Source organism: Amphibalanus amphitrite, unplaced genomic scaffold (assembly GCF_019059575.1).
Source record: "Amphibalanus amphitrite isolate SeventyFive unplaced genomic scaffold, NRLGWU_Aamphi_draft 001660F_arrow, whole genome shotgun sequence".
Lineage (NCBI taxonomy): Eukaryota > Metazoa > Arthropoda > Thecostraca > Balanomorpha > Balanidae > Amphibalanus > Amphibalanus amphitrite.
In genome coordinates this window covers 25859-51715 of record NW_024883153.1, presented here as the reverse complement: position 1 = coordinate 51715, position 25857 = coordinate 25859, and the positions used below count along the sequence as shown (strand labels likewise).

The 25857-nt window shown below is 49.0% G+C and overlaps 2 protein-coding genes across 10 annotated transcripts; both read left to right on the top strand.

Annotated features, from left to right (window-relative positions):
- Window positions 1–1984: 1984 nt before the first annotated feature.
- On the top strand, window positions 1985–25589 carry LOC122374466 (probable endonuclease 4). 9 transcript variants are annotated; one of them, XM_043353248.1, is made up of 8 exons: window positions 1985–2013; window positions 9387–9744; window positions 13108–13244; window positions 14574–14733; window positions 17276–17394; window positions 22270–22378; window positions 24388–24492; window positions 25290–25589. In XM_043353248.1, the coding sequence occupies exons 2-8, from the start codon at window positions 9387–9389 to the stop codon at window positions 25475–25477; spliced, it is 1176 nt and encodes a 391-aa protein (XP_043209183.1). In that variant the 5' UTR covers window positions 1985–2013; the 3' UTR covers window positions 25478–25589. The 9 variants fall into 9 exon arrangements, with proteins under 9 accessions (XP_043209183.1, XP_043209182.1, XP_043209185.1 ...); XM_043353247.1 differs by having other exon boundaries at window positions 2007–2043; XM_043353250.1 differs by having other exon boundaries at window positions 2013–2031.
- Window positions 5082–6847, top strand: LOC122374467. The gene is made up of 2 exons (XM_043353251.1): window positions 5082–5170; window positions 5505–6847. Exon 2 carries the CDS (start codon window positions 5785–5787, stop codon window positions 6502–6504), a length of 720 nt encoding a protein of 239 aa, XP_043209186.1. The 5' UTR covers window positions 5082–5170; window positions 5505–5784; the 3' UTR covers window positions 6505–6847.
- Window positions 25590–25857: the final 268 nt, after the last annotated feature.

The window sequence follows — 25857 nt, the reverse complement described above, 5'->3', positions numbered from 1 at the left end:
GGCGGTTTACCACTGTGCGAAGAGAGCATCTGAAAATGACCAAGAGGTAATTAATCAAAGTCTGGGACACACTAAAAATCACTAAGAAATAACCCATATCTGACATTTCACATGGTATGCCTGGTAATTCAGGTTTCAAACCTACAATGCAACCATTAACGACACTTGACAATGAGACCAAACATCTTCTGTCCATGATAACTGATCAAACATGCGACAGCACGAGTGTAATTCACATGCCGTACAACCACAACGAACATAACAGCTTTCCCGCTCCCTACATCACGGATGAAGTGTGCACTATACTCACCCTGTTCTCAAATACGGACTGATTTCCCTGCAACGACAACAGTTGAACCGACCGCTTGCTAGAGCCAGTTCAAAACCAATATCCTGAGGCAGCAGCTCAAAGGAGGGATCGACACTTGACCAACGCGGCAGCTATACTGGCCGCTGCGCTCAGAGGACGCGTCTGCCTGCACTCGGCCCATCTGATTGCTTTTCCAGGCTTTCTGGGCCACCGGATATGGTGCCCGAAGCGCCTTCTCTCTCTTCTTCGGTTGGGATAACAACGTAAATCACAAGCCTGTCTAAACATGGGATGCGATTGGGCTATCCGTACCGCGTCCCAACCGATTAAGCATGCGGTCCGGAAATCCCGAGTCGCCCCTACCGCCAGCCATCGAGGTCCGGTATCGATTGGGACAACCCAAGCCTACCCAACCCGGTAGGGACAAGTCGGGACATCCGGAGCCTATCCCGACCGTCCCCAACCGCATCCCGGACGAATTGCTGGCTGGGTGGCAGTCTAATGGCGTTTGCAGAAGGCGTGTAAATCTGTTCTGTAATTTTACCTTGATTATTTTTGAACTTATGCCGTTTTGGTCGAAAACTCAGAAATCATGATGTCACTGAAATCGCAATATCTCAAAATCATCTGATCGCTTTTTTAAATCTCCACGATAAACTTCAATCAATTCTCTACAGATGCCCAGAATTCGGCGCTATAACACGGCGAAAAAAGTGGGGCGGTTAACCCTCGCCGGCACAGGCCATTTTGTGTCCTTCGACGGCACAAGGGTTGATATGGACCCCCCCCCCCCTCGTGTTTGGCCCCTGATCGAGCTAGAGCTTCGCGGAAAAACGAGCGTGCTGTCCGTGACGAAAGGAAGCCGATGATACCCAATTTTAAGGTTCTAGGTCATTGGTTGATCTTCCAGGTTAGGTCAATGACCCAAAAGTCGGGAAAATCGGGATCTGTTAGAACGTCGTTAAGTGTGGCCGCTATCGGGTTTTTGAGGTGCTGATCACGAATATCATGTTAGTTTTGATCATGCAGATGATGTCTTTATGCATTTAGGCCAGGTCGGGTCAGGTCAGGTCAGGTCAACCAGTAGGATATTCTTAGTACGTGTCAACCGCCTCTGACAGCTTCGTAACATGTTACGAAGGCACCAAAACTATGCTTCGTAAATGTTCAAATTGCTGCTAAATTCGAAAACTAGCCTAGAAACATGTAAAACTCGAAAAAGTGTACCTACCGAGGTCATCAAGCGTTGATGGCCTGACCTGACCTACAGGTGACTTTGACATCCACCCAAATGGCATGGGAGCAGAATCATATCAAATGTTTGAACGCTTGAAACCACGAAAAGACTGCAAACGCGCGGCTAATGTGAGCCGACATACGCCGAACCGTGATTCCAGCCAAACATGGTCTCGAGAAATACGTCACAACTCACAGGTCAAAGGTCACTTGGGTCCGGGTCATGAAATTTTTAGAGTATATGTAAAATTGATCAACTTTAGGGATTAGGATCAGGATTATGAATACTTCATCCATGGTTCGGTTCAGTAGTCTCCATTAAGAGTCTGGCCATGCATTGACATAAAGGTAAAGTAGAGAAATAAAGGAAATTCTCATGAGAGATATGGCATCAAAACCCCGCGAAGCAGCAAATGTCTTGTAAATAGACGCAGAAGGGACATTTATTTCATACACGCTTGCATGCGGTGATTTGTATTTTTCCGGTGCCACTTTCTGTTAGATACCTTACATGTATTATTAGACCTGTCCAAAAAAAACCAACTTTTCGATGGACAAGCTCCCCTGGTGTTTTCCCATTGCTAGATGGCCCAATAGCTAGCACACCGAATTTCAGCCCTCTAGCTAAACCCTCGACCCTAGCGCAAGAGCGTCAAAGTTTTCCGGTGCGAAGTACACAGAGAAGGTCATTCTCCGGTGTGAGTCCTGCAGTTGTCGTGTCAGCAGCACTACGCATAAATGTAAAATAATGTGTGGTGAGATCCTTGTCATGGTCTGCGCCCCCCCCCCCCCACCTATATCCCCGCGCCGCCCCTGTGCCGCCTTCGCCATATTACCGGAGGGGTTGGGTCACGTGACCACGCTGACCTGGGAGCCGCGACCGGTCGCACACTGGTCGGAAACGCTCCAGCGAGAGGCCAGCGGCCTTTCCGCAAAAGTTTTTTGCTTGTTATTCCACAACTAGTGAAGCAAACTTCATGAAACTGTGCATACCTTCTCTGTCATATGTAAGCTATCATTTGGATGTCAAGCACTAAATATATGACGTGAATCCGTTAAGTTATGACGTCATAATTGAGTATAATACAGGATCTAGCACCACTTTAAGTCAACAAGGGAAATTGGGAGCTGCTATTCGGGCACCGGGAATGGTTTCATGCACTCCTTGCAAGGTCCAGTGCTTGACTTTAGCATTGTTGACTTTGCGTGACGTCATTTATGACGTCACTAAGGCCATGTAAGTTTTTCGTCAATAACTCCTGATCAGATGGAGCTAGAGTCGGGAAAGCCACCATTGGACTCAGGAAGACCTGCCGAATCGAATGATATGCGATAATGACCTCCTTCAACCATTTTCGTGACCTGAGGGGCTCCGACCTGACCTTGACCCGAGGTTAACACCTTAAACCTCGCCGGCACAAGGGGGGTTGATGCAACCCCCCCCCCTAAGGTTTTTCGCGAATAACTCGCGTAAAAAGCAGCCGATCGCGACGAAACTTTCAGTACCCTCGCATTGATCAATTTTACACCTACCCTGAAAATTTCATGACCCTGACCGCAATGACTTTTGACCTGTGACCTCTTTTCCGTGACCATGTTTGGCCGAAATCGCGATTCGGCGTATGTCGGCTCGCATTAGCCGCGCGTTTGCAAGCTTTTCGTGGTTTCAAACGTTCAAACATGTGATTTGATGTTGCTCCCATACATTAGGATGGGTGTCAAGGTCACCTGAAGGTCAGGTCAGGTCATTAACCTTTGGTGACCTCGGATGACCTCGGTTCACTTTTTCGAGTTTTACATGTTTCTAGGCTAGTTTTTGGAGCTGAATTCGAATTTAGCAACCATTTGAACATTTACGAAGTAGTTTTGGCGCCTTCGTAACATGTTACGAAGCTGTCAGAGGCGGTTGACACGTATTACGAATACCCGTCACAACCCCTACCGGTTGACCGGACCTGACCTGACCCGACCTGGTCTAAATGCTTCTGATCAAAACTAATACGATATTCGTGATCAGCACCCCGGAAAACCACATAGCAGCCACAATTTACGACTTTCTAACAGGTCCCGATTTTCCCGGTTTTCGGGTCATTGACCTGACCTGGAAGGTCACCCGATGACCTAGGACCTTAAAATTGGGTATCATCGGCTTCCTCTCGTGACGGGCAACACGCTCGTTTTTTCCGCGAGGCTCTAGCTCGATCAGGGGCCAAACGCGAGGGGGGTCGTACCCCCCCCCCCCTTGTGCCGTCGAAGGACGCAAAATGGCCTGTGCTGGCGAGAGTTAAGTTGACTTCACCCGAACACCAAGTATAGCATTCAACGCGCCTGAGCTAGACAAACACGATTATGCCAAAATCGCGGCAGTGCGACCATTTTTCAGGCAAAGTAATTAACCTAAAACCGAGCCCGTGCCTTGTGGCACTTACCTGACCTAAGAGGTCACTGGCTGACCTAAGACCTTAAAATCGGGTAGTACCTAATTTTTGCGTCTTATAACGGCACACAAGCTTGTTTTTTTCTGCGAGGCTCTAGCTCAATTAGAGGCGAAACGGCGAGGGAGTTGTACCAACCCTCCCCGGTCAATGTAGAAAACTAATCGGTCCGGTCAGGGTTAAATACCGGAATTGTGATCTAATGTAAAAAGACAACCCAAGGTAACCCGACGTCAGTGACAGGTGTCCTATATTTGCAGCGTCTTATATTCACGAAGGTTTCAATTTCCACTTTCTTCAGCCGAGTGATGGTTGTCAATAGCAAGGCTCTCTAAATGCAGGCCGTAATCGCCACGCAATATGTGGAAGGCTTTTGATGTCAATACATACATAATTGCATACATAAAACGCGCTTTTCACAAAATTCATAAACTCAAGCGCATCTGTTTTTAATGACCAGTCAACTACGCATGGATGCGTGCAGGCCACACAACACAGGTCAGCGTAAGCCGGGCGCGGCGGCCGAGCCGAAACTGGGGCGGGGCGGGCGGTAGTTGGGTAGGAAGAGCGGCTCCTGCAAATTTTGCGCAAATATGCGCAGTTAGCTTTTATGTTGCCCTGGTGTAAATTTAAATCCTACTTCATCTCACAAAAAATCAGAGTGGAACTAGATGGGACTACCTGTTGTTTCCTTACCTAAACTTTGCAGTTATATTCCAGAATCACTGTAGGAGAGCCTTCATAAAAAAGCTATAGTACATCTTAGATAGGGAAAAAGTATACCAAAAATTTTGCACTGACCAGTCGGCAACTTCATAACGAACATTTTGATGCATGATATGTGGGATTTCAATTTGGTGTCTATCAGCAATAAGACTCTGAATATCCGGCTCAAGAAACCTCTTGCTCCGCGTCAGTTTCCGAGTTCTGGGATACCCCATCTTCGGGGGCTGATTACAGCTATTTTTGGTCACCCGGATTAGGTTTTTTGGCCTAAGTATAATCATTTGATCAATTTCAAATCGATCTGTATAAAAAATAATCCGAAACTCCGGAATCGCCCGTGGCCTCTCGTGAAGGCGTTTCCGACCAGTGTGGGTCGGCGCGGTCACTTGTCCCCCGGTCACCGACCGCACCGCAGCGCCACGTCCACCGACTCTACTGCACCGCTACCAGCTACGTAACTGAGGTTAGTGTGTTTGTTTAATGTTGCCTCGTCAGCATAAAATATGCACCAAAAACGATAAAAGCACTAATTTGTTTTGTCGCATGAATAGTGGACATTTTCAGTCGTTTCATTTCCACATCTCACTTTTAAATGTGGGCTGCTTTCTGTTTTGTGCTATGCTGGGTTCCCATGAAAATATTCACACAAAACAGCTGCAATAACCCAGCAGCTAATATAGATAATTTAATTGATGGTCGCTTTCAAATTAAATCGTGCTCATTTTTGGTAGATACATTTCGGATTCATTTGTATACCGGTAATAGAAATGGACCCATCTTATTCCTCTCGCTTTCAGACTGTTCCTGGCCACTCGTTCGTGCCATGCCGACCACTCGAGGCGGCAGAGGAAGACGATTTGAAGCAACAAGCGACAAAGGTGCTGACAGTGCTGGCCTGCATCCGTGGAAAGAAGCAGTTGCGTGCGGACTACGAAGAGTCTGCGTCCCTTGCAGTTATAGCTCTGGGCGGTGACTCGACAGAGGCAAACGGCGCTGCATCTGTGCGCTTCAAGAAACCGGGTGCCTGCCACAAGGCGCGCTGGATGGCCCACGTCATCTACGGGCTACGGCATCAAGATGTTCTTGTTCCGACATCAGCTACTGGAGCTGGGCATCATCTCCAAGGACATGCACGACAAGCTGCGGCGGTTCGCTGTGTTTGTCTGCCTCTTTTACGTCAAAGAGTGGCTCACCTGCACAACAGCTGCGGATGCCGCTGTCAGCGACCTCGGCAGGTACCAGGACCTCAACGTTCTCCGCAGGGTGGACCCTAAGGTAGCGGAGGCGGCAATGGAGGTGTGCGGTCGCCACACCTGGTACCTCACGCAGGAGCTGGTTACCTTGGCGCTGGTCAGCTCCCTGGTGGATCCTCCAACGAAACGGCGGATGGCAGACGTCATACACGAGTATGCGACGGAGCAGGCAACCGCAACCAGAATGGGCAAGCCCGATCTCCCGACTCTGCCCACCGAGGCCGGCCAAGTGAAGGCACTGGAACTGGATGACTTCATCGGACCAGAATCCCGCACAGTGTTCGGAGTCCTCGGCATCAGCGCGGGATTTCTGCGAAAGCCGCTGCCGTGGGACGGTGGTCCGGACTTTGATCGCCTGGCGACATTCGTCCTGCACCTGCGGGTCACAAACGACACTGCGGAGCGCGGAGTAAAGCTCATTAGTGACTTCATCGGCCACATCACGACCTCCGACTTCGAGCTGCAGGAGCTGCTACAGGTTGTGGAGGCGCACCGTCAGCGGTACCCAGACTACAGCAAAGCCACCTTGTCAGCCGCCGTCTGAGGCCATGAGACTGTGATTCTGTGACTGATCAGTGCTGTGCGTCTTTCATTGGCTGTGATGTGACAGAAAAGATGTGATTTAGGTTGTTTATCGTCTGTTGAGAAATGCATTTGTTTTATCGTTTCATCAACATATGTCTTTCGTACCAAATACGAACAGCAGTGGAAACCAGACGCTGTGTTTTGGTTACCTTATATCTAAAGTAGGATAAAGCTGCCTACCTCGGAAAAGTGACATAATGATTTGCCAGTTGTTACTTGTTTCGTGTTTGTCGTTTTGTTTTGTGTCATTACCATTCCTAGGTAATGTATTATTCAATACAAATCAGACGGGTTAGACCACCTGTGCCGAGTTTACGAGCGAAGATGTGTCGATGTGTCAGACAATGACACGGATCTCACCACACATTATTTTACATTTATGCGTAGTGATGCTGACACGACAACTGCAGGACTCGCACCGTAGAATGGCCTTCTCTGTGTACTTAGCACCGGAAAACTTTGACGCTCTTGCGCTAGGGTCGAGGGTTTAGCTAGAGGGCTGAAATTCGGTGTGCTAGCTATTGGGCCATCTAGCAATGGGAAAACACCAGGGGAGCTTGTCCATCGAAAAGTTGGTTTTTTTTGGACAGGTCTAATGTATTATATAGGTGCTGTGCGGATAAAGAATAGCGATTTAAGCGTCTGATGAGGAAATGACTCCGTTTATTGATATATTTACACTCAATTAGCACGACGAACAGTCACTTGGTCCTTGGATGCTAGTTCGATATTTCGCTGAAGCGCAGTCTGTTCTGTGTTTTGATGGTATGTTGATGTGCTTTATTATTTATCACTATCACTTATTATCATATTATCACAAGTTTATAAGTTTTATTATCACTTTCAGGACTTTTCAGGGCTGCTCATTTGTTAACTTATGCTCAACATGCTTATAAGCTCATTAAAGTGAAGCATGCTGGCAATTTCAGTACCTATGCTATCGGGAATATTGGGTAGGTAGGTACCTATAACCTAGGTCAGTTGGGGAAACTACGAGGCGAATGTCAAAAAATGGATTGGTCAATAAATGGACTTTTGATGACCATATATGGGCATAAATGCAGCCCCCGCTACTAAGGGTGAAAAACGGTATAACAAGCCGGTATTTGCGGTATCGCGTCCACTTATTGGAGAGAAAAGGCTTCCATTTATAACTAGGAATTAGTGTGATTTGATTAAATTCGGTGAATTGACTCGAAAATGGCGATAGGAAAACGGCTTTTCTGCAGGTTCTGGGCGTCACAATCAGCTGGCCATTCAATAAATGGATTGGTTTTATGAAAGAAAATTGTTAAAAGATTTAATTTAATTACAATAAACAAAAATATTTAATTCTTAAATAATAACTTGATTACAATTAGAAAAACCATAAACAAAATTATAAAAATAATGACATTTTTAAACCACGGTACTGCTTACATTTTTTGGCGCGTCTGTTTCAATCCGCCATATTTGCCAATCACGGTTTGACCTTGCGTTGTAACTCTGCGATTTAGAGCCGCCAGTTAATAATGCACCGGGTGAGTGTAGGCCTTGTGTGGTTAAAAAACATTCTTATGCCTTATTTTTTCATTTGAATGCTAAAATTCATTGAAAAGATGAAGTTGTTTGATTTTATGACCATATATGGTCATCGCCCCGCCCACTCCAGCCGCTGATTGGCTAATCCAATTTTTGTTTGGCTCCTCGTAGTTTCCCCAACTGAGGTACCTATGAGAATAGAATACATCAATATACTTTTTTATATTGTTTTACCTGGAAATGATACAGGTTATTGAAAGTATTGCTTTGTTTACCAAGCTGAATTTAGCTGAATGAAGCAAAAGAGAAGTTTCAGTAATGATTTAGTTATCCCGAGAATGGTGCTAGGACAGGACATACCCAGTTTGACCACTGACGCAGTCCAACTCACATGGAGGGTAAAGGCATATTGTTGGTGACCAGGTATATAGTTGGAACTTGGAGCCCTGAGGTTACTGTTTGATATTAAAGGGACTATCCCACCTTTAACATGGGGTTTGAGTTGAGATAGCCAAGTTTGCGGCGAGGTTCAGAAACCACTATCTATCTAGGTTGCAACCCCCGCAGCCTCTTGGTGTTGAAGAAATTTGTTCCCTTCATTTGAAAATGGGTCTTGTACAAGGCCCTATCTTCAACATGGAGCGACCGTTATGTGACGTCACCTCGTTTAGTCATTCTGATTTAAATGGGTTTGTTCGTTGAAAAATCGCTTAAAACTTGGTCTGAACTTTATTGTGGTGCCTACAGAGTAAAAAGAATCAGCTTTATGACAGTAATGTGGCCTGGGGAAGGAGGTAATTTTGGGCTGTGACGTCACATATTTGAAATTTTGTGTTTGGAATATGGGAAGCCTAAGATGTTTAATGAAAAATAAATGCCAGAACCGTGTTCCTGGTCATCCAATCTATAAAGTCGGGCACAATTTAACTGGTTTTAACAACATTTTAGAAGGTGGGATAGTCCCTTTAATTGGCAATTTTATATATGTAAGCAAAGTTTGCACTGCACTGCCCCAAGTTTGCACTGCACCAGCTAGGCTTCAGTTTCTCAGAACTGATAGTGCTGCTGATTTACAGTGGATGGGCTCTGGTTCTTAACTGTAATTTTTATCTGCATCTAAAACTTAACATATTCAGTCTGAAGGTCAGAAGATTGGTTATCTTGAGTTAGTTGAAGGAGCAGGTGAGCTGTGACTCCGTGAGCATGACAAACCAACAAAGTGTCTCCTAGCTCCCTCGGATTTGGCTGCTTCACTTGCAGTTGGTATCAAAAGCAGCTAGTCGATGTACTGAGCTGTCGATGCCGGGCGTCCCCACGCAGATGGTTCAGACCCGCGGCTCCAGCCGGAGCTCGGCGCCCCCGTCAGCTCCATCGGGCGGTGGAAGGGCCACCGGTGCCGCGTCTGGTGTCGGCGAGCAGCCCACGGGATCTCGCAAAGCGCAGAAACGGCGCCCGCCCTCAACCGCCGCCACCAGCAAGAAGAAGGTGAAGGTGCTGAAGGCTGAAGACTCCAAACCCGCCCTCGGCCCCGCGCAGGTCGCGGTGAAGTCTGCGGTCTCTCGGCCGGCTGCTGTCCGCGCTGTGCTACCCCCTGTGAAGGAGGAGGGAACAGCGCTCTGCCGGGCGCCGTTCGAAGCCACCGGACAGCTGTACGTGGGCGCCCATGTGTCCGGAGCGGGTGAGTAGTGAGTGAGGTCAGGGTTGTGGATGTAGTAAGTAGTTATCCGGGCTCCAACGTCATCTCAGCTGCCTGCTCGAATGGCTTACTGCCTTGAGTGCCTAGCCACTGCCCATAATTTACTAAATTACTAAATAGGCATCATTTTCCAGTTCCTCCTCACCATCAAGCGCAGTTTTCCCCGATGCATGTGTCCGGCAAAAACGTATTCAACGCTGCTAAACAGGTTTCATTAATTAATGGCTTATGACAACATCATAATATTGCTCAGACAACACTATAAGCATCGCACAAATTTCGAGTTGTGATGAGGATCATCGAAACATTTCATTATTCATTGTATGAGTTCTCATTAGTCGTCAGTCTCGAAAATGATTATCTTCTCACCATTTCAGTTCTTTATCTTTCCTTCAAATCTTGTGATACACAGGATAAAACCACTGAAAAGTCACCCAGATAAGCATCTTTTCACAATTAGGGCTGTACCTCGTTTTCCCGGTAATTCCCGCGAGCTGTCCTACAAGCCGTCACGCCGGTCGTTTTGCGCCGTTTCTGTGACATTCTCACGGTCCCAAGGTGTTCGTTTCCTGCGTGACCTGTACCCGGCCTGTGGTCGAGTTTGTGTGATGTACCGACATTCACAGAAGGATTCCCATAACCCGACAGCTGTGTTCACGATTAGAGACAGTGGAGGGCTGCACGGCGGGCATTCGGGACTCGGGAGCGGCTGGTGGTCGGCTTAAACCGCCGTGTAACCTACCCAAGTTTTGTGGGATGTATTAAGTGGTCGTTAGGTCCGATTAGGAGGTGGCGAGATAAACGGTGTGAGTTTGCTCAGGGCTGATGAGTTTGAAAACTGCCGCCTTTGCGGACGAACCGCTAATAAATTTAGACTGCCAGACTCCTTGCTGTGAAGTACTTGTTTTAGACTGCCATACCTTTCCATACCATACCTTTAGACTGCCATTTGACCTTTCACCAATTTTATGGCCGTCTTTTTAACCCTCGCCGGCACGGGGGGTGATGCAACCCCCCTAAGGCTTTTCGCGAATAACTCGCGTAAAAAGCGGCTGATCGCGACGAAAATTTCAGTACCCTCGCATTGCTCAATTTTACACCTACCCTGAAAATTTCCTGTCCCAAATGACCTTAGACCTGTGACCTACTTTCCGAGACCATGTTTGGCCGGAATCGCGATTCGGCGTATGTCGGCTCGCATTAGCCCCGCGTTTGCAAGCTTTTTGTGGTTTCAAACGTTCAAACATGTGATTTGATGTTGCTCCCATGCATTTGGATGGATGTCAAGATCACCTGAACGTCAGGCTAGGCCATTGACCTTTGGTGACCTCGGTCCACTTTTTCGAGTTTTACATGTTTCTAGGATAGTTTTTGGAGCTGAATTCGAATTTAGCAACCATTTAAACACTTACGAAGTAGTTTTTGTTTCTTTGTTACATGTTACGAAGCTGTCAGAGGCGGTTGACACGTATTACGAATACCCGTCACGACCCCTACTGGTTGACCTGACCTGACCTGACCCGACCTGGTCTAAATGTTCAATGACATCATCTGTGATCAAAACTAACACGATATTCGTGATCAGCACCCCGAAAAACCCAATGCAACCACACTACGATTTTTTAACAGGTCCCGATTTTCCCGACTTCTGGGTCATTGACCTGACCTGGAAGGTCAACCGGTGACCTAGGACCTTAAAATTGGGTATCATCGGCTTTCTCTCGTGACGGGCAACACGCTCGTTTTTTTCCGCGAAGCTCTAGCTCAATCAGGGGCCAAACGTGAGGGGGGTCGTACCCCCCCCCCCCCCTTGTGCCATCGAAGGACGCAAAATTGCCTGTGCCGGCGAGTGTTAAAGTAGTTATCAAGTGAGAGTGCTGTAATCGCTCTTAGCCGGCATTTGTTGGTGGTCGTCAATTTCAATGTCTTTATGAAGGTTCATGAGGCGCTTTGGCATATGAATTCGGACATATGAATGATTTCGCTATCGGTTTCTTCCAACGTCAGATCTAAGTAGCAGTTAATGTTTGCGTAGCCTTTCTCAGGGTGTTTGGTGTGGCCGTTTGTCTTGTTCAGATCTCAGTGGCCTTTCTGTCCGCGTTTGCAAATTGGGTCCCATTCTCACCAGACTCTGTAATTTGTGGACTGCGCATGAAACATGACCCCGATAACCACTAGAGTTAAACTGGATATAGGTCCATAGCAGTTAGTCTACTTTGATGGAATATCCAGATAAGTTCCTGGTTATGACTGTTCTTATTATTATTGAGCGCTTTAAACGTTTTCGGTACCGTTTCGGGCTGACTTTGAGCAATTATTTCTTGGCTGTTAGCTAAGCATTCTGATAAAAATGCGCACATTGTATCGCATCGAGATTAGATGAGTACCAAACATTATCACAATATATCGCGAATTGCCCCAACCACGTCGTGCGTGTTTTGCCGAACAATGGAAAACGCTTAGCAGTCACAAACAAAGCCTTGGCTTTGGCTTTAGCGTAGGTACCGTCATCCCATAAGTCATTTTTCTTTGGCTATCCCAATGACGCTACAACTGCGTATTGTAGATGTGACTTCAGCGGATGCCGCCATCGTCCAAGAATTTACACGGAGGCCTCCGCTGGTTATGTCTGGAGCCTATTTATTTCTGACACTATTGCTTTGCCCTATGAGTCGCAATATCATACAGTTGCTAATGTTCCTTGCTGACGGAAGATGGGGCAGTCATTGCCTGTTTTTAACACATCACACACTCACGCCTATTCGTGGTGAGCTAATTTGGTCGGGTTCTGGCTAGTAATTCGTTTGCATAAATCCTTCTATGTTGAAGGTGTGGTCCATTTTTACCGTGGTACTTGGTGCTGCCCTGCAACAGGAAATATTAACCATCACGATATGCTCGGCCTTAGCAATACTGCGAATAAGGAAAACCTAATGCCACTTCCTCACCTAATGACGGAAAGTGATGGATTTACCTATAGGCTGTCGGCCAAAAGAAAAAAAATAGATCGAATCGCAATGAGCATGAGCATAGAGAAGCGCATTAACAATAATAGATTCGACAAGCATTCATCATCTTCTAGCGGGAAATTATTTTTGAGTATATTCGTAAGAGGCGTATCTCCCTCTTCCCCAACAACTGAGCACAGATCACAGTAGTACGGACTTCGACATGGCGCGGAAAATATCAGTAGCTGCTCTATACTGGCGGTCTGCCCCCCTGCCCCTTGACCCGCTGTGCCGTGCCAAGTACTGTAATACGGAATACCTATCTTTACCCCTTGCATAGTCTGCCACACACTGTCACCCTATGACCTGACCTGACCCGACCCGTCCCTGTCCCCAGGCGGCCTGTGGAACGCGGTGCGGGAGGCGCACGACATCGGAGCCCGCTCGTTTGCACTGTTCCTGGCCTCCCAGCGCACCTGGAACCGGAAACCTCTCTCGGAGGAGGACGCCGCCCGGTTCAGAGAAGCCATGCAGGTAAGTTAGGGGGACGCTGACCACTGAGCTGCCCGAAGTCCGCAGCCGAAGACCGTCAACAGTCCTGTTTCAGCTTTCAACACGCAACTCGGGCGCTCGCTGGGAGGCGCTGCCCCTATGTGTCTTACAGACGGACTTGTAGTCCCAGTCTCAACGAGCGCAGATAAAAGCTGTCCCTTGGGAAGCCGACTGATGGGAACCACCTCGGTGCCCGCTCGCCCACAGAGGCTAGTTTTTCAGCCGTGCCTCGGGCCACTACCACCGGAAGCATTAAATCGACCTTGTCTCCCGTTGATATGCGACTGGTGCCTGGTGGCCACTCAACCTAACCCTGGCGGTGACTTTTTAGTCGGATTTTCACATTGAATCGACAATGTCGACGTCCCTGTCGCCTCTCAGCCCCCGTGACCCTGCCAACATCTCACAGTCCAGGCTGTCATTTACCGCGGTCGGGTGTAATTTGCTCCATTTCGTTTATCTACTACAGTAGTTGAGTGGACATCCATTTCGGTCTGTGTGCTGACGGGTGCTCCGCGCAGGGTGGTCAGTGGCGGCCAGCCGCCGAGCTGGACAGCACACTGCCGTGAATCGCCTCTGTCGGTGTCTAGAGAGATAGCGGCACTTCGTGATCACTGGGGAGTCAGCAGTGGACAATGCACTGTCTCAGTGAGGCTATCAAAAGTTGTATCATGCCGCCTGAAAATTCTCAGTTGATTGGCCCGTCTGACCCTAAAAGGGCATCATGTTCTATCGTTGGCACATTTTGTTTCCTTTCCCGGACTGGTCTGCACTTGCGTGCCAGCATTTGTGTCGACCCCCCCCCCCCCCCACAAAAGGGAAAGCATAATCCTTGTTAGGAAATGGTATTCATGTTAGCGTGTTACTTTCGCCATCGCTCCTCACTGCACTGGATGTAACTCGGAAAAACCGGGTAAGGGCTGCACCTTCATAGTACCTTATTGTGCAGATATAATATGAGGCCAACAATTATCATACGAGTCCAATATCGGACATTCATCCGAGCTGTTATCAGTGATATGTCGTAACCAAGGCTTCCAAAAACTAAAATAAGACTTTCATTCTTGCATCTACTGCATGGTATGGTAGACCTTGGAAATTATAATCTTTGAAATTATCGCTTGTGAAATTAATCAGGGTTTATTTTGCGTGTTTATGAGGCGTTTTAGTATTGGTTTCGGATCGCCATGACTGTTAATTAATGCTGTGCTGTGTTAATTAATGCTCCCTCTCCCAGAGCTACGGCTACTCGGGTGACCTGGTGGTGCCCCACGGCTCCTACCTAATGCTGTTTTACCCCTCCCTCTCCAGAATTACGGCTACTCGGGTGACCTGGTGGTGCCCCACGGCTCCTACCTGATGAACCTCGGCTCTCCGGAGCCGGAGACCCGCTCCAAGAGCTGCGCCCTGCTGCTGGACGAGCTGCAGCGCTGTCAGAAGCTGGGCCTGCCCCTCTTCAACTTCCACCCAGGTGAGGGCAGCGCGGACAGCGCAGCACGGTGTAGGTCTCGTGAATCGAACGTGCGACATTTTTAGCATCAGGTTGTGATGAGATGTGATTGGGCAATTGAGAGCCATATGCGATATCGAGTGGCATTTATCTGCTGTTCGCTAGGCAATTATATCGTCCCTTCTCTGTTGCTAATGACATGGTCTCAGTTGCCATGTCCATTGAATACACAGATGCCTGTCTCATCTTCGAATTCTATAATTTACTTGTACTCATTATATGTATTTCCTGATCACGTTTACAATGCGCATCCGGCATTTCAGAATCAATCGCCTCTAGTTTCAATTGATCTGTTCTCCGCTGTCCACCGTCGCATGCAGAAATTACTTTTGATCACTTGCAATAAGAATTGGCTATGACAACGCGTCTAGTCGCGATTCTCGAGACTTCCGGGCATGATTTATTCCCACCCAACAATAATCATGATGATTATTTCATTTCGATGAACATATTTCCCCATCTTACATACGGCCTCAGTGCATTCGTGATGATACTGTTTTCCGTTGCATATGGCGTTACCTGAAGTCGTACCCAAGTTAAAACGCTGCGGTAGGTCGTCCTTGTCTCTCAAGCTCAAAGTATCTACCATCCGGTCGTGGTCATTCGTGTGTTCGAAGATCCGTTTATTCCCCTTTGCTTCTAATGTACAGGCTTATGTATCACAAATGTTTCGTTTCCTGGTTCTGGCGAAAAACAGTACAGCGTGACGCGCATGTTCGCTTGCTAACTATCTGCAGGCTCGACAGCAGGCTATTTTGAAGTCTCACGATTTCTGCAGCCCAGTCTGTTAAGCTCACACGCCGTCCAGTTACTGTCTAGTTTCCAGCGGTTGCATTTTACCGGCGCTTCTGACAAGGGTCGGCCGATTGTCTGCTCGTGTTTGCTGCTGTAAAACCGTTGAGCGTTTGATATTTGTCATTATTCTTGTGTGGTTGCCAACTTTGATTTCTCCGCTTTGCCATTTTCCCTGAGAATAAATTCTTCGAGTATTGATCGCGGTTCATTGCCCATCGGCGAGGGCTGTCAAGAGCACGCGGCCTGGGTTTCTCCTACAGACATATTATTCTGATAGGTCAAAGCCCAAAGTTAATGTCGAGACCGTATTGAGATAAAGTGTGCAATGTGCATCCTTCTACAGCATTGGTTTGAGATGAGAGTAGGCGGGCGATCTCCGAACATCAGCAAGAATGTATCCGTAAGCCGAGAGGGCCTCCAAACTCCCTTGAGCATACACTTAGAGATGAAGGAAACTATTCAAACGAGGCCACTGCTGAACAGTAAATAAATGAAATCATTCAGCCAGTTAGATGCCGCGGAAACGTGCTCTCAAAATGAATTCACGCTGGCGCGCATTTTCATGTATAGGTGAAAATACAGCAGTGCTTGTCTTAGGCTCGCATATTGTGCAATTGAAACAACTGAGGGCAAAGCTTTGAAAACAAGTATTTCGAAATAGGTGAATTGAGCTTTATCTTACAAGTGTGCGTCGTGCAAGAGTGTAAGTGCCATCGAGTAGCTCGCACATTTTTCACCTTTGTCGTCCGCTGCTCAGCTCTGTTGCCTTGCTCCTACTGCAATAGGACAATGCCCCCTGGGTCCCCTCCACAGCCGTTCCTTCTGCAATAGGACAGTGCCCCCCGGCCCCGTCCCTCCCGTCCCCACTGTGCGCCGTTCAGTCCAGTACAGCGGTGTGGGCAGGCCGGTTTTCCGGGTCTGTGTCAGCGCGACTGGTTTCCCCGGAACAGCAGCGTCAGGCGTGTCGGCGACCGGCAAAGGTGCCTGTGTCGGCGACCTGCAGAGGTGTCCCACGGTCTGCGGTATCGCGCCGATCGGCGGCGGACGGGACAGACAGGACATACACGGCCACGGAGACGCGGCCGGGGCAGCTATTTTCTGGCTGTCGCAGCCGGCCGGCACCCACCGGGGTCCGGACAGGATAGAGGGCTGTAATGTGACGGTCTGGCGAGCTGATGAGTCTCCAATGATGAGATGGATTATGCGAAAAATGGTGTGTAAGTCTGAAATATATGCCGGCGGAAAACTTGGACGCGCTGATACTCGGTGTTATTTGATATGGAAGTAATAAAATGCTATTTTATTATTTAAGTTGATGACTTTTATAATCCTATTCTAAATCGTCGAACGCACCTGAATATGACTATTGGGATAATGAGCCTCATTCACTAGTCCCCGCCTTTTGACTGCTACATCATAATCGCTTATCGTAGTTGGCTCAACTCTGGTGAATTTTTACTGTTCGGTAGTTGGCAAAGTTGGTCGTCCTCTCGTTAAACCAGCCTCCGGAGATGAGCCTGTCAGGTTACGAAACTCATCCCGCAATGATGAATTGTGTCGAAGTAATTGTCCCAGGTCTATCTGCGGTTCCGACCGGGGAAGCGAGTGCGAACTTCGGGCGCCGCCCACAAATGTCACGGGGTTGAATTAATGACGTCACTCGTGTGTGGTTTCTGACGTCATTGGTCGGATGGTCTTTTGTTGGCAGGCTCAACGTGCGGGAAAATCAGCCGAGACGAGAGCGTCGCCCACATCGCTCGGGGCATCAACGACGCCCTCGGTGTGACCAGCGGGGTCACAGTGCTGCTGGAGAACATGTCACGCCAGGTCAGTCGCTATTAGATCACGGAGGTCAGGTGCTGTGAGGTCACATCAAGTCAGTCACCGTCAGGTTTGAGGGCATCCATCCCGCCGTGGCGTCACAGACTGTGTGTCGTTTTCAAGTCACTTCTTTGTTACTATGATCTGGACTATTTTGTTCCTAAAATTGGGAGGTGCGCTTATGGTCACTTTTAGATCATCTCACATCTGCGTAACTGATGGTGACTGTTAGTTACAGTGGCTGATCGATGTGTTTTCCATCTCAGTCTACTGACGTCGCAGAATTAGTTAATTAAGGAGTTATTATGAAATGGAGCAACCGTCTTTCATTCGTGTGCTGGGACAAGGCAGGTGTCCGATAAAAAAAAATGTGTACCAGTGGAAACAGGTGGACTTTCCACCTCCAGAGAGCAAGTGGACCCGCGATGAAAGGTCAGATACCCCTTAGCAAGAAAAAAACACACGCTTCACAGACCCCGAAAGATTACAGGTTTCGATATCATGGCAAAACATGTGGATATGCCAAACAAAAAATGTTAACATGTGTTTCCCTGTTACGGATTTTTCTATGCAGACGTTCACAAAGATGTCATCAAGCTAAAAATAAATGTTGCTTTGTGCAGTGTCTCATGGATTTCGTATCTCGGATGCAGCTAACGGATTAGCGGTAAAATCTTATTTTCTTCATGGCTTTGCGGCTGCTGCACACTAAACGGCTCAGCTGTTGTAATATCCTACCTTCATCCATGCAATAACGGCGGCAGAGTTCGCAGCTGGCCTTGGAACGTCTCGTACTCGTACACAAGTCTCTGCCAGGGACTCGGAGCACTCTACTCTGAACACCCGACTCTCAAGTATAATCACTGATCCCCTGTTCGGGTGCCCCCGTGTGAGCGCTAGGATTATCCACTCAAGGGAGGATTTGGTACAGTACCACGCACGGTGTGCCGTGCGTGAGGCTAATAGGTACAGCTGCCGCGTGTCCACATCCCTCTGATTCGTGGAGCTGGATCTTTGTCCAGCGGGGTTAATACGGACAAGACGCCCTTGGCGGCACGAGCAGCAGTGGGCGGAGGCGGGCGTGGTGGATAAGGGTACGGGGCTCCACCTCTTGGCCCGCCCGGGAGCTCACCTTACCGGGCACAGGCCGGGGAGCGGCGCCGGTGCTGGGCGGCTCACGCAAACCTGCGTGAGTTGGTGGGCCACGCACCCGCTCGCTATGAACTGCAGCTGTGAGATCCGCGAGATAGCTACAGTACCTAAAATGCGTGCGGTGATTGTAAAGTGGGCATGGGCGTCCAATGTGCAGGGTCTACGTATAATCACTTTCGTTCGTTTCGCCAAACTTCTTGTGGCAATGAAGCGTGCTTATGTGAAACAATGATATGCGTACAAGTTAGCAATTTCTTTCACGTTCCGTTTCGTTTCATTTTACTATTCATAAGTGAACGCCCACGTTCGCGCCAACTTTGATACTGGCTGACAGATTTCCTCAGAGGAATACGTCGGTCGACTTGCGATATATATTTGTGACGGATATCAAGATTCATGAGATGGTTCCGATATCATTTCAAATTACAGGCGACCCCGATCGACGCTGGGTGCCGGACAAGATTACTTTACTAAGGTGCCGGATGCCGCTTGTCGCCAATCATTTCTACAGTCAGAGCTGCACCATTCAGAGGAACGGTTCATGGGAGAGCGGAGACGCATGGGATAGCGAGGGCTAGCCTTAGTTCCCTGGCTTCCCCACTCTCCGCTCTCCGACTGATGCTGAAATTCAGGGGCCGACTCGAGATGGCGCACTAGGAAGCTAGTAAGACTAGGCGGCCAAGTGACACTTGATGGTAGTGACACTAAGCGGCATTTTACACCAATCGGCTAGTGGCTCAGCGCGAACCGAAATCGCCTAGTGAGACTTGAAATCAAGTGTCACTAGGGCCTTAGTGCACCAACGCGAATCGGCTGCAGGACTGCAGTAAGACTGCAATCTCAAGTTGATCGATCAGTTCCCGATCTTCTCCGCCCCACCCTTACGTAAATTTATTATTTTACGTCAGGCTCGTCCATCCACCCATTGTGCTTGTGGAGCGTGGCGTCCTGGCCTGAAGGACCAGCGATGTGACCAGACCCGTGTCTGGCCGGGAGAGATGTCCCGTCTCTCCACGGCTGGTAAATGGTGTGTCGCCGTTCGCCCACCTACCATATGGTTTCTGTGTCTCCTGTGGTCAGTTGGTCGGTCACAGACTCCGATATCGGTGTAAAAATAGCCACCCAGCCCGCCATCGGGACAGGCCAGCCATGTCGACGAAGAAACACGGTCCCACTGATTTTCAGATTCGGTGCGCGAAAAATTGGCTCGGGCCTGGCCTCGAACTTGAGGTATAAATTCCTGGCAGCGATAGGTCAGAGACACTCGATAGAACAGTGTAACTGCGGCGCCATTTTTCGCTCTCAGAAACCATATAGCATCGGAGGGTGTCGGGATTTACGCTTATCCCGCAATTTATGGCGCTCCCGAAGAAGGTTCCAAACTGATAATGGAGCACCACCCAGTGAAGTCTTTAGCTGGTGTCTCATGAACGCAATTATTTCGGCTCATATTACGATCGCAATTTATGGAACACTTTTTATGAGGTGCGTTAACAGGAATTTGCCTACCACCTAGGATAATTGATATGAATTTCCAAGTGCATACCGAAAAGGTATTCTCTGTCACAACATTTTTCATGCTGTGTCAGAATGACAACATGTCATTTTCGTAATGACAACAAACGCATGTATTCATTATCACGACCGTTTGACATTCCTTTTCTCTTGATTCTTTTCCCTGCCGTTTTTTCCGCGGCTTATTAACCGTCTTTTCTCCTCACCCCTCTAAAATTCGTTTTTAATGGTCCCTAGGTCTGAGAAAGCACACCGCCCAAGGGGAAGAAAAAAACAGCATACATTTTGACGCCCATCGATTGTGACCGTATCGATATTTCGATTGCCTGCTCCATCGATATGTCGAGGACACCACGTCCCTTGGAAAACACTCTCCCGAATCCCCATCGACCATTTTAGCGCAGGTCGTGGTGAAGTCTCTGGGTCTTGTACAAAGGAGTTACGTTATGTGGCGGTGGATTTATGACGAGTTTTCCTCCCATAGAATCATCATGACGTGGCCAGGTTTTGGCCTCTTTCCCTGTTTCTTATAGCTCATGGAATGTGTGGAAAGTAGTGGCCACGGCCGGCCGCATCATGCTGGAAACTTTGTTTTGCTGCGCAAATGCAGGTGTCGACGCCTGGTGTTGGGATTAATAGATGTCAAAGTTGGTGTCGAGTGCTGAACGGACGCCCCGATTCATATATGCTGGGTGATGCTGGTAGCTTCATGCGCATCTGGCTTGAATGTAATGAGCAGAGCAGCCCTCCCGAGGCTGTGATTCCAACACCTCCCGGTTTTATTCTCTGGGCTCGCCTCTGCTGGGCTCACCTTGCATGCAGGCCAATCCGTGTCCGCGGCTCCACTTTCCTCTAAAAACCAGCACGATCCGATCTGATATCCCCCAGTACAGGTCGAGACAAAGCCGCCGTGGTAGAAAAATCGCGTGTGGGCCGCAATAGCGCCGCTCTACCTACCCGGCTCTGGCCGCACTGACCTAGTTCGGACTCCTTCCGCTAGAGGGGGTGGATGGCGAGACCGGGCCGATATATCAGCCACAATGCACTAACCAGCTTTATCTTCCACGAATCACTTGGCTATGGCGGCGATGTTTTGACGATTGGCCTGGCAAGTGATGATAGCATTAAGATTCTGCTAAAGGTATTATGCATGGTTCGCCATTCTCATCGATGATAGAGGCGGTTTATTATTCTGGTCAATGGTGATTCATCACAACCCAGGCGAAATAGCAGGATTTGTTTTATTGATAAACTGCAGACAGTTGTGCTATCTTCTTTGTTTCCTCGCCTCTTGGGCACCAGCGACGGTCAAGTTATGTGGTTTCCAATGATCCGTTCAGGCCGGTGAGTGGTGATCTATGATCTCCACTCAGCACCAGAAGTGGACCTTTTTTCAGTGAGCCCTCGCCCGATGTTTTGTGATTGTATTATCAGCTCAGATTTCCAAGGCCTGACAGCTCTATCGGCAGTCTCCTCACCGAGCTGGTTGCCAGGTGTGCCGGTCCTCCCAGGTCGCGCGGTCCTTAGGTAATGTTCCGTCACCTTCATCTATCCGCCTTCTCCTGGTCCACCTACATCCGCTACGCCGCGGAACGTGCTGGTACCGGAGGCTCTCAGTCCCCCGGACGTTCTATTGTTTGCCTCTTGGCACACACCGCAGGCATAACTGTTAGCTTAACCGGCCTTGCGACCACAATACGGTAGGTCTCCTGGACGCCGATTTTAAGGGGCCGTTCGGCACGGGGCCAGGGTCGTCAACCGTGCGCTATTGGGCCCCACAGTGGGGTCAGGCGGTACACATCCGGATAGCTGAAACGGCGGCACATAACTTTGGCCATTTTGTAACAGGCGGTCGGCGATTAGGAATGCCGCACTTTGAACGGGATCCGATGCTGACCCTGGTGGACCATCCACCCGCGTCTTAAAGCGGTTTTTAGGTTCTTGCTAAACGACGTGAGCTTTCTCTAACATTTTTATTTTCGCTGTACTTTCACTTCAAGCATGATGATTGATATCAATGAGTCCGATTCCGGTATAGAACGAGAAGAAAATGGTGACACATGAAGGGCCCTGGTCTATCATTGACCTCTGATCTGGCCTTATCACATCTTGATGTAGCATCCTAATTAAGTTGAGTATATCAAGCACATCTGATTAAATCCTTTCAAGGATAATACGATGAACGATAGCCTGACCTCACCTAATATTCTGCAGGGCAACACACTGGGCGGTGACCTGCGCGAGCTGCGGGCAATCATCGACCTGGTGGAGGACCAGGACCGGATCGGAGTCTGTCTGGACACGTGTCACGCACACGCGGCAGGTGAGCGAGTGCTCCCTCCTTCCCTGTCCTATCCCTATTCTCCTAGCCCTTCGAAAGGCACGCCCGCGTCGACCGACCTGCTCCAGTGTCATCGCTGTGGGGCGCCACTTGCTCAGACCCAAGGGTGGTGTTTAATTCGTGTAGTCGTGGCCCTTACACCATGAAATGGCGCAAATATCGATCGCCCGATCGCCGGGCCCCGTGGCAGATCTCTATCTCTGTGACGGATCTGCATGTCACATGGAGGGGAGTCCCTGTCAGCCGGCACGGGGACCTTCTGGTTAGAGAGGTGCTCTCCCGCGGTGTGGTGTGGTCTCACCGTACCGATTTCCCGGGGGTCGCCCCTGCCGCTGTTCCTTCCGTGCCCCGCTCGAGGCGGTCGGTCGGTCGGTCGACTCGCGGCTATAAATCGGCCGGCGGCTCTAATGAGACGCCGCTCCTGACGGCTGCGAGCGCCCAACGACGGCGAGTCGGCCGCCGATCGACGAGTCTGCTGTAGGGCAACGTGCCGTACCGTTTGGTAGCGCGTACCGTGTCGTACCGTACCATTGCCATGCCGTGTGGTAAGGTGTACCGTGTTCCTTGCACTGTGATAGCTGCACTGGAGCGTGCTGCGGCGTGCGTACCGCACCGGATCGAACCGTGTACTGTGTCGCACAGGTTGGCTCGGTGGCGTACCTTGCGACTTACCCTACTGCGCTCCGTACCACGCTGTGTTGACGGCGTACTTGAACAACTCAGTAAAGACATGTCAAACTTTGGCCTTGTTGCAAGTGATGTCAATAGGCATGTTAGCTGAGATAGCAAACATGTCGGGACCTTCTGAAGTTGTGTCGAAAGTTATCTTTGAGTTATGAAGCATTTCATTGGAGCCTTGTTAGTGTAAATCAGAGGTGTCAGGAGCCGGCGTAATAGTGAGCCCTAATAAATCGCCCTTCTGACACTAATCATGCCTATGTAGCGTGCTGTTGACAGCTGAGATGGAAAGAAATTCATACAAATTTTACGTGGAGCGGCATTCACGGAACTGAATATTCTCTCACTCGCAAAACGTTTACTCCTATTTTTAATTTATGCTGATGAAGGAAAGAACATGGGTCTGTTTTACAGTATAGTACACTAACATACAACAAGTTTGAAGCCTTTTGTGTTGATGTACCATCCGTAATTGGCACGTTGCACACACATTTTAGTTTCGGCTGTGACTGTAAACCCCAAATGTAATGCTGAGGCTCTCGGCGGTGCTTCTGTCTGTGTATGTGACGCTGAATGTTCGGGTGTTTGTTAGACATGGAGTGACTCGGCATCTGTCAAGGAAACTACTCTGCCAGTGTGCCGAGGGGTTATATAGTTATATTTTTCCCAAATAATAAAATGAGATTTTACTAGTTGCCAAGTTATCACGCGAAAATATTTTTTGCACCAAAAAAATATATTCTTTATTTAATATCAATGTGAAAGAAAATATAAAGTTTCATTATAATAATAATAATATGAATTCATGCTTACTTGGTTTTATTAAAGTTGCGCCAAGTCTCCACGAAGTAACTACTTGTTACATTTACATGGTTCAAACTTAACTTACACTGTTGCCGCTGACTTTGACTCTACTGGCTCTTTTAATCCGTAAACTGCAAACTTTTTCAATAAGTTTTGGGTATGTGTGCATACGTGTGCCTTCGCCTCTACGTGACGACTGACGTGCTATGTAATGTCCATCTCTCCTCCATCTTACTCCCCCTCTCTCTCCCTCTCCCTCTCCCTCTCCCTCTCCCTCTCCCTCTCCCTCTCCCTCTCCCTCTCCCTCTCCTTCTCCCTCTCCCTCTCCCTCTCTCCCTCTCCCTCTCCCTCTCCCTCTCCCTCTCCCTCTCCCTCTCTCTCTCTCTCTCTCTCTCTCTCTCTCTCTCTCTCTCTCTCTCTCTCTCTCTCTCTCTCTCTCTCTCTCTCTCTCTCTCTCTCTCTCCCCCCCCCGCTCTGTCTAGAGGCTGACCCACCTCCCCTGACCACAGGGTACGACCTATCGACCGAGGCCGGTTTCAGCATGCTGATGGCTGACTTTGAGTCCGTCCTGGGCCTGAACAGACTCCGCGCCGTCCACCTCAATGACTCGAAAAGTGAGTGTCTCAATCAAACGAATGGTGACGTCAGTGATGCCCCTTTCTGATAATAGTGACGTCAGTCTCTAAAGATATTCCTCTGTAAAGGCCTTAGAAACGGAATGGTCCATCGCGAAGCAGACTGGCCAGCGTAGACTAGTAATTACGCGTCCTGTGGCGACTGCTGAGCCGATCGGATGAGCGAAGGCGAGAAGGCTGCTGAGACAATGGGGACAATGGCTTAAAAGCACTCAATATCACTCAGCGGGCCGGTCGCTGGTGCGATCGCGGCCGTCTGATGGGAGACATTAGTCAGACTCATGAGAGACTGTTTGAAGTAATTCAGCGAGAGCAGCCCAGCCTGCTCCCCGTCCTGCCGTCTCCTCTTCGGCTCCCCGCCCGTCCCCCCACCCACTCTGCCGTGGTTAATCGGTTGTTGGTAATTTATTGCCCCTGCACTGATGTATGTGGGCCGGCTATTGGACGGCGGGAGGCACCTGACTATGACGGCGCCGGCGAAATACCGCCTCTGGATCGGAGAGGCTGCGAATCGGTCCTCCGTTGGAGAAGGGGAGGGGTTGGAGTGAGCGGCGGGACTGGGGAGGTCACCTCATGTTCAGTCCTGGTACACCGAGATCCGTCTCCCGAAAGGATATATGAGAGACGGAATGTTTTTTTAGGGTGGGGGGGCCGTTTCCTTTCGGTTTGTTCCATTGTCTGCTGACTTCGTCTCTCGTCCTTCCCATTGTCTGCTGTGCTCTCCTGTCATCTGACCAGTCAACTGACCTGTCATATGACTTTTTGTCTGATTTCAGGTCTTGTCGGAAGTCACAAGGACCGTCACGAGAATATTGGCAAGGGCACCATTGGAAAGGCCGGTATAATGCGTGTGCTGGCCGACCCGCGCTTCCAGCGGCTACCGATAGTGCTCGAGACGCCGTACGTCGACGACGGCATCTACCGGCGAGAGATCAAACTGCTATATGGCATGATCGGCGCGTGATGGCGCGGGCGCCGTGGCCTGGAAGGACCAGGTGTTGGATGTTAATGTTGGATCTGACGGGTGTGTCATTTTTGTACAACTCAGTGTGGTGAAAGTAATACACGACCTTTTTAATATTATTTTTCTGAGCTAGTGAACGTGGATGGAATATTGGTCACACAGTCTGCCAAATGTTGTGCGTAGACACGTTGTTGGTCTCGGGAGTGAGGCAGATTCTCATAGCTTCTAAAGCAAATCAGAAATAGTTTGCTTCATCACAAAAGGTGATGCTCCGTACTTTATCTAGTGGATGGGTTAGCTGATTGAGCTGGGCAGTGAGCGTAGCCTTCTCGGCTTCGCTAGCTGGTCATCTTCGAGAGGGCGCTGCTTGTGACTGAGGG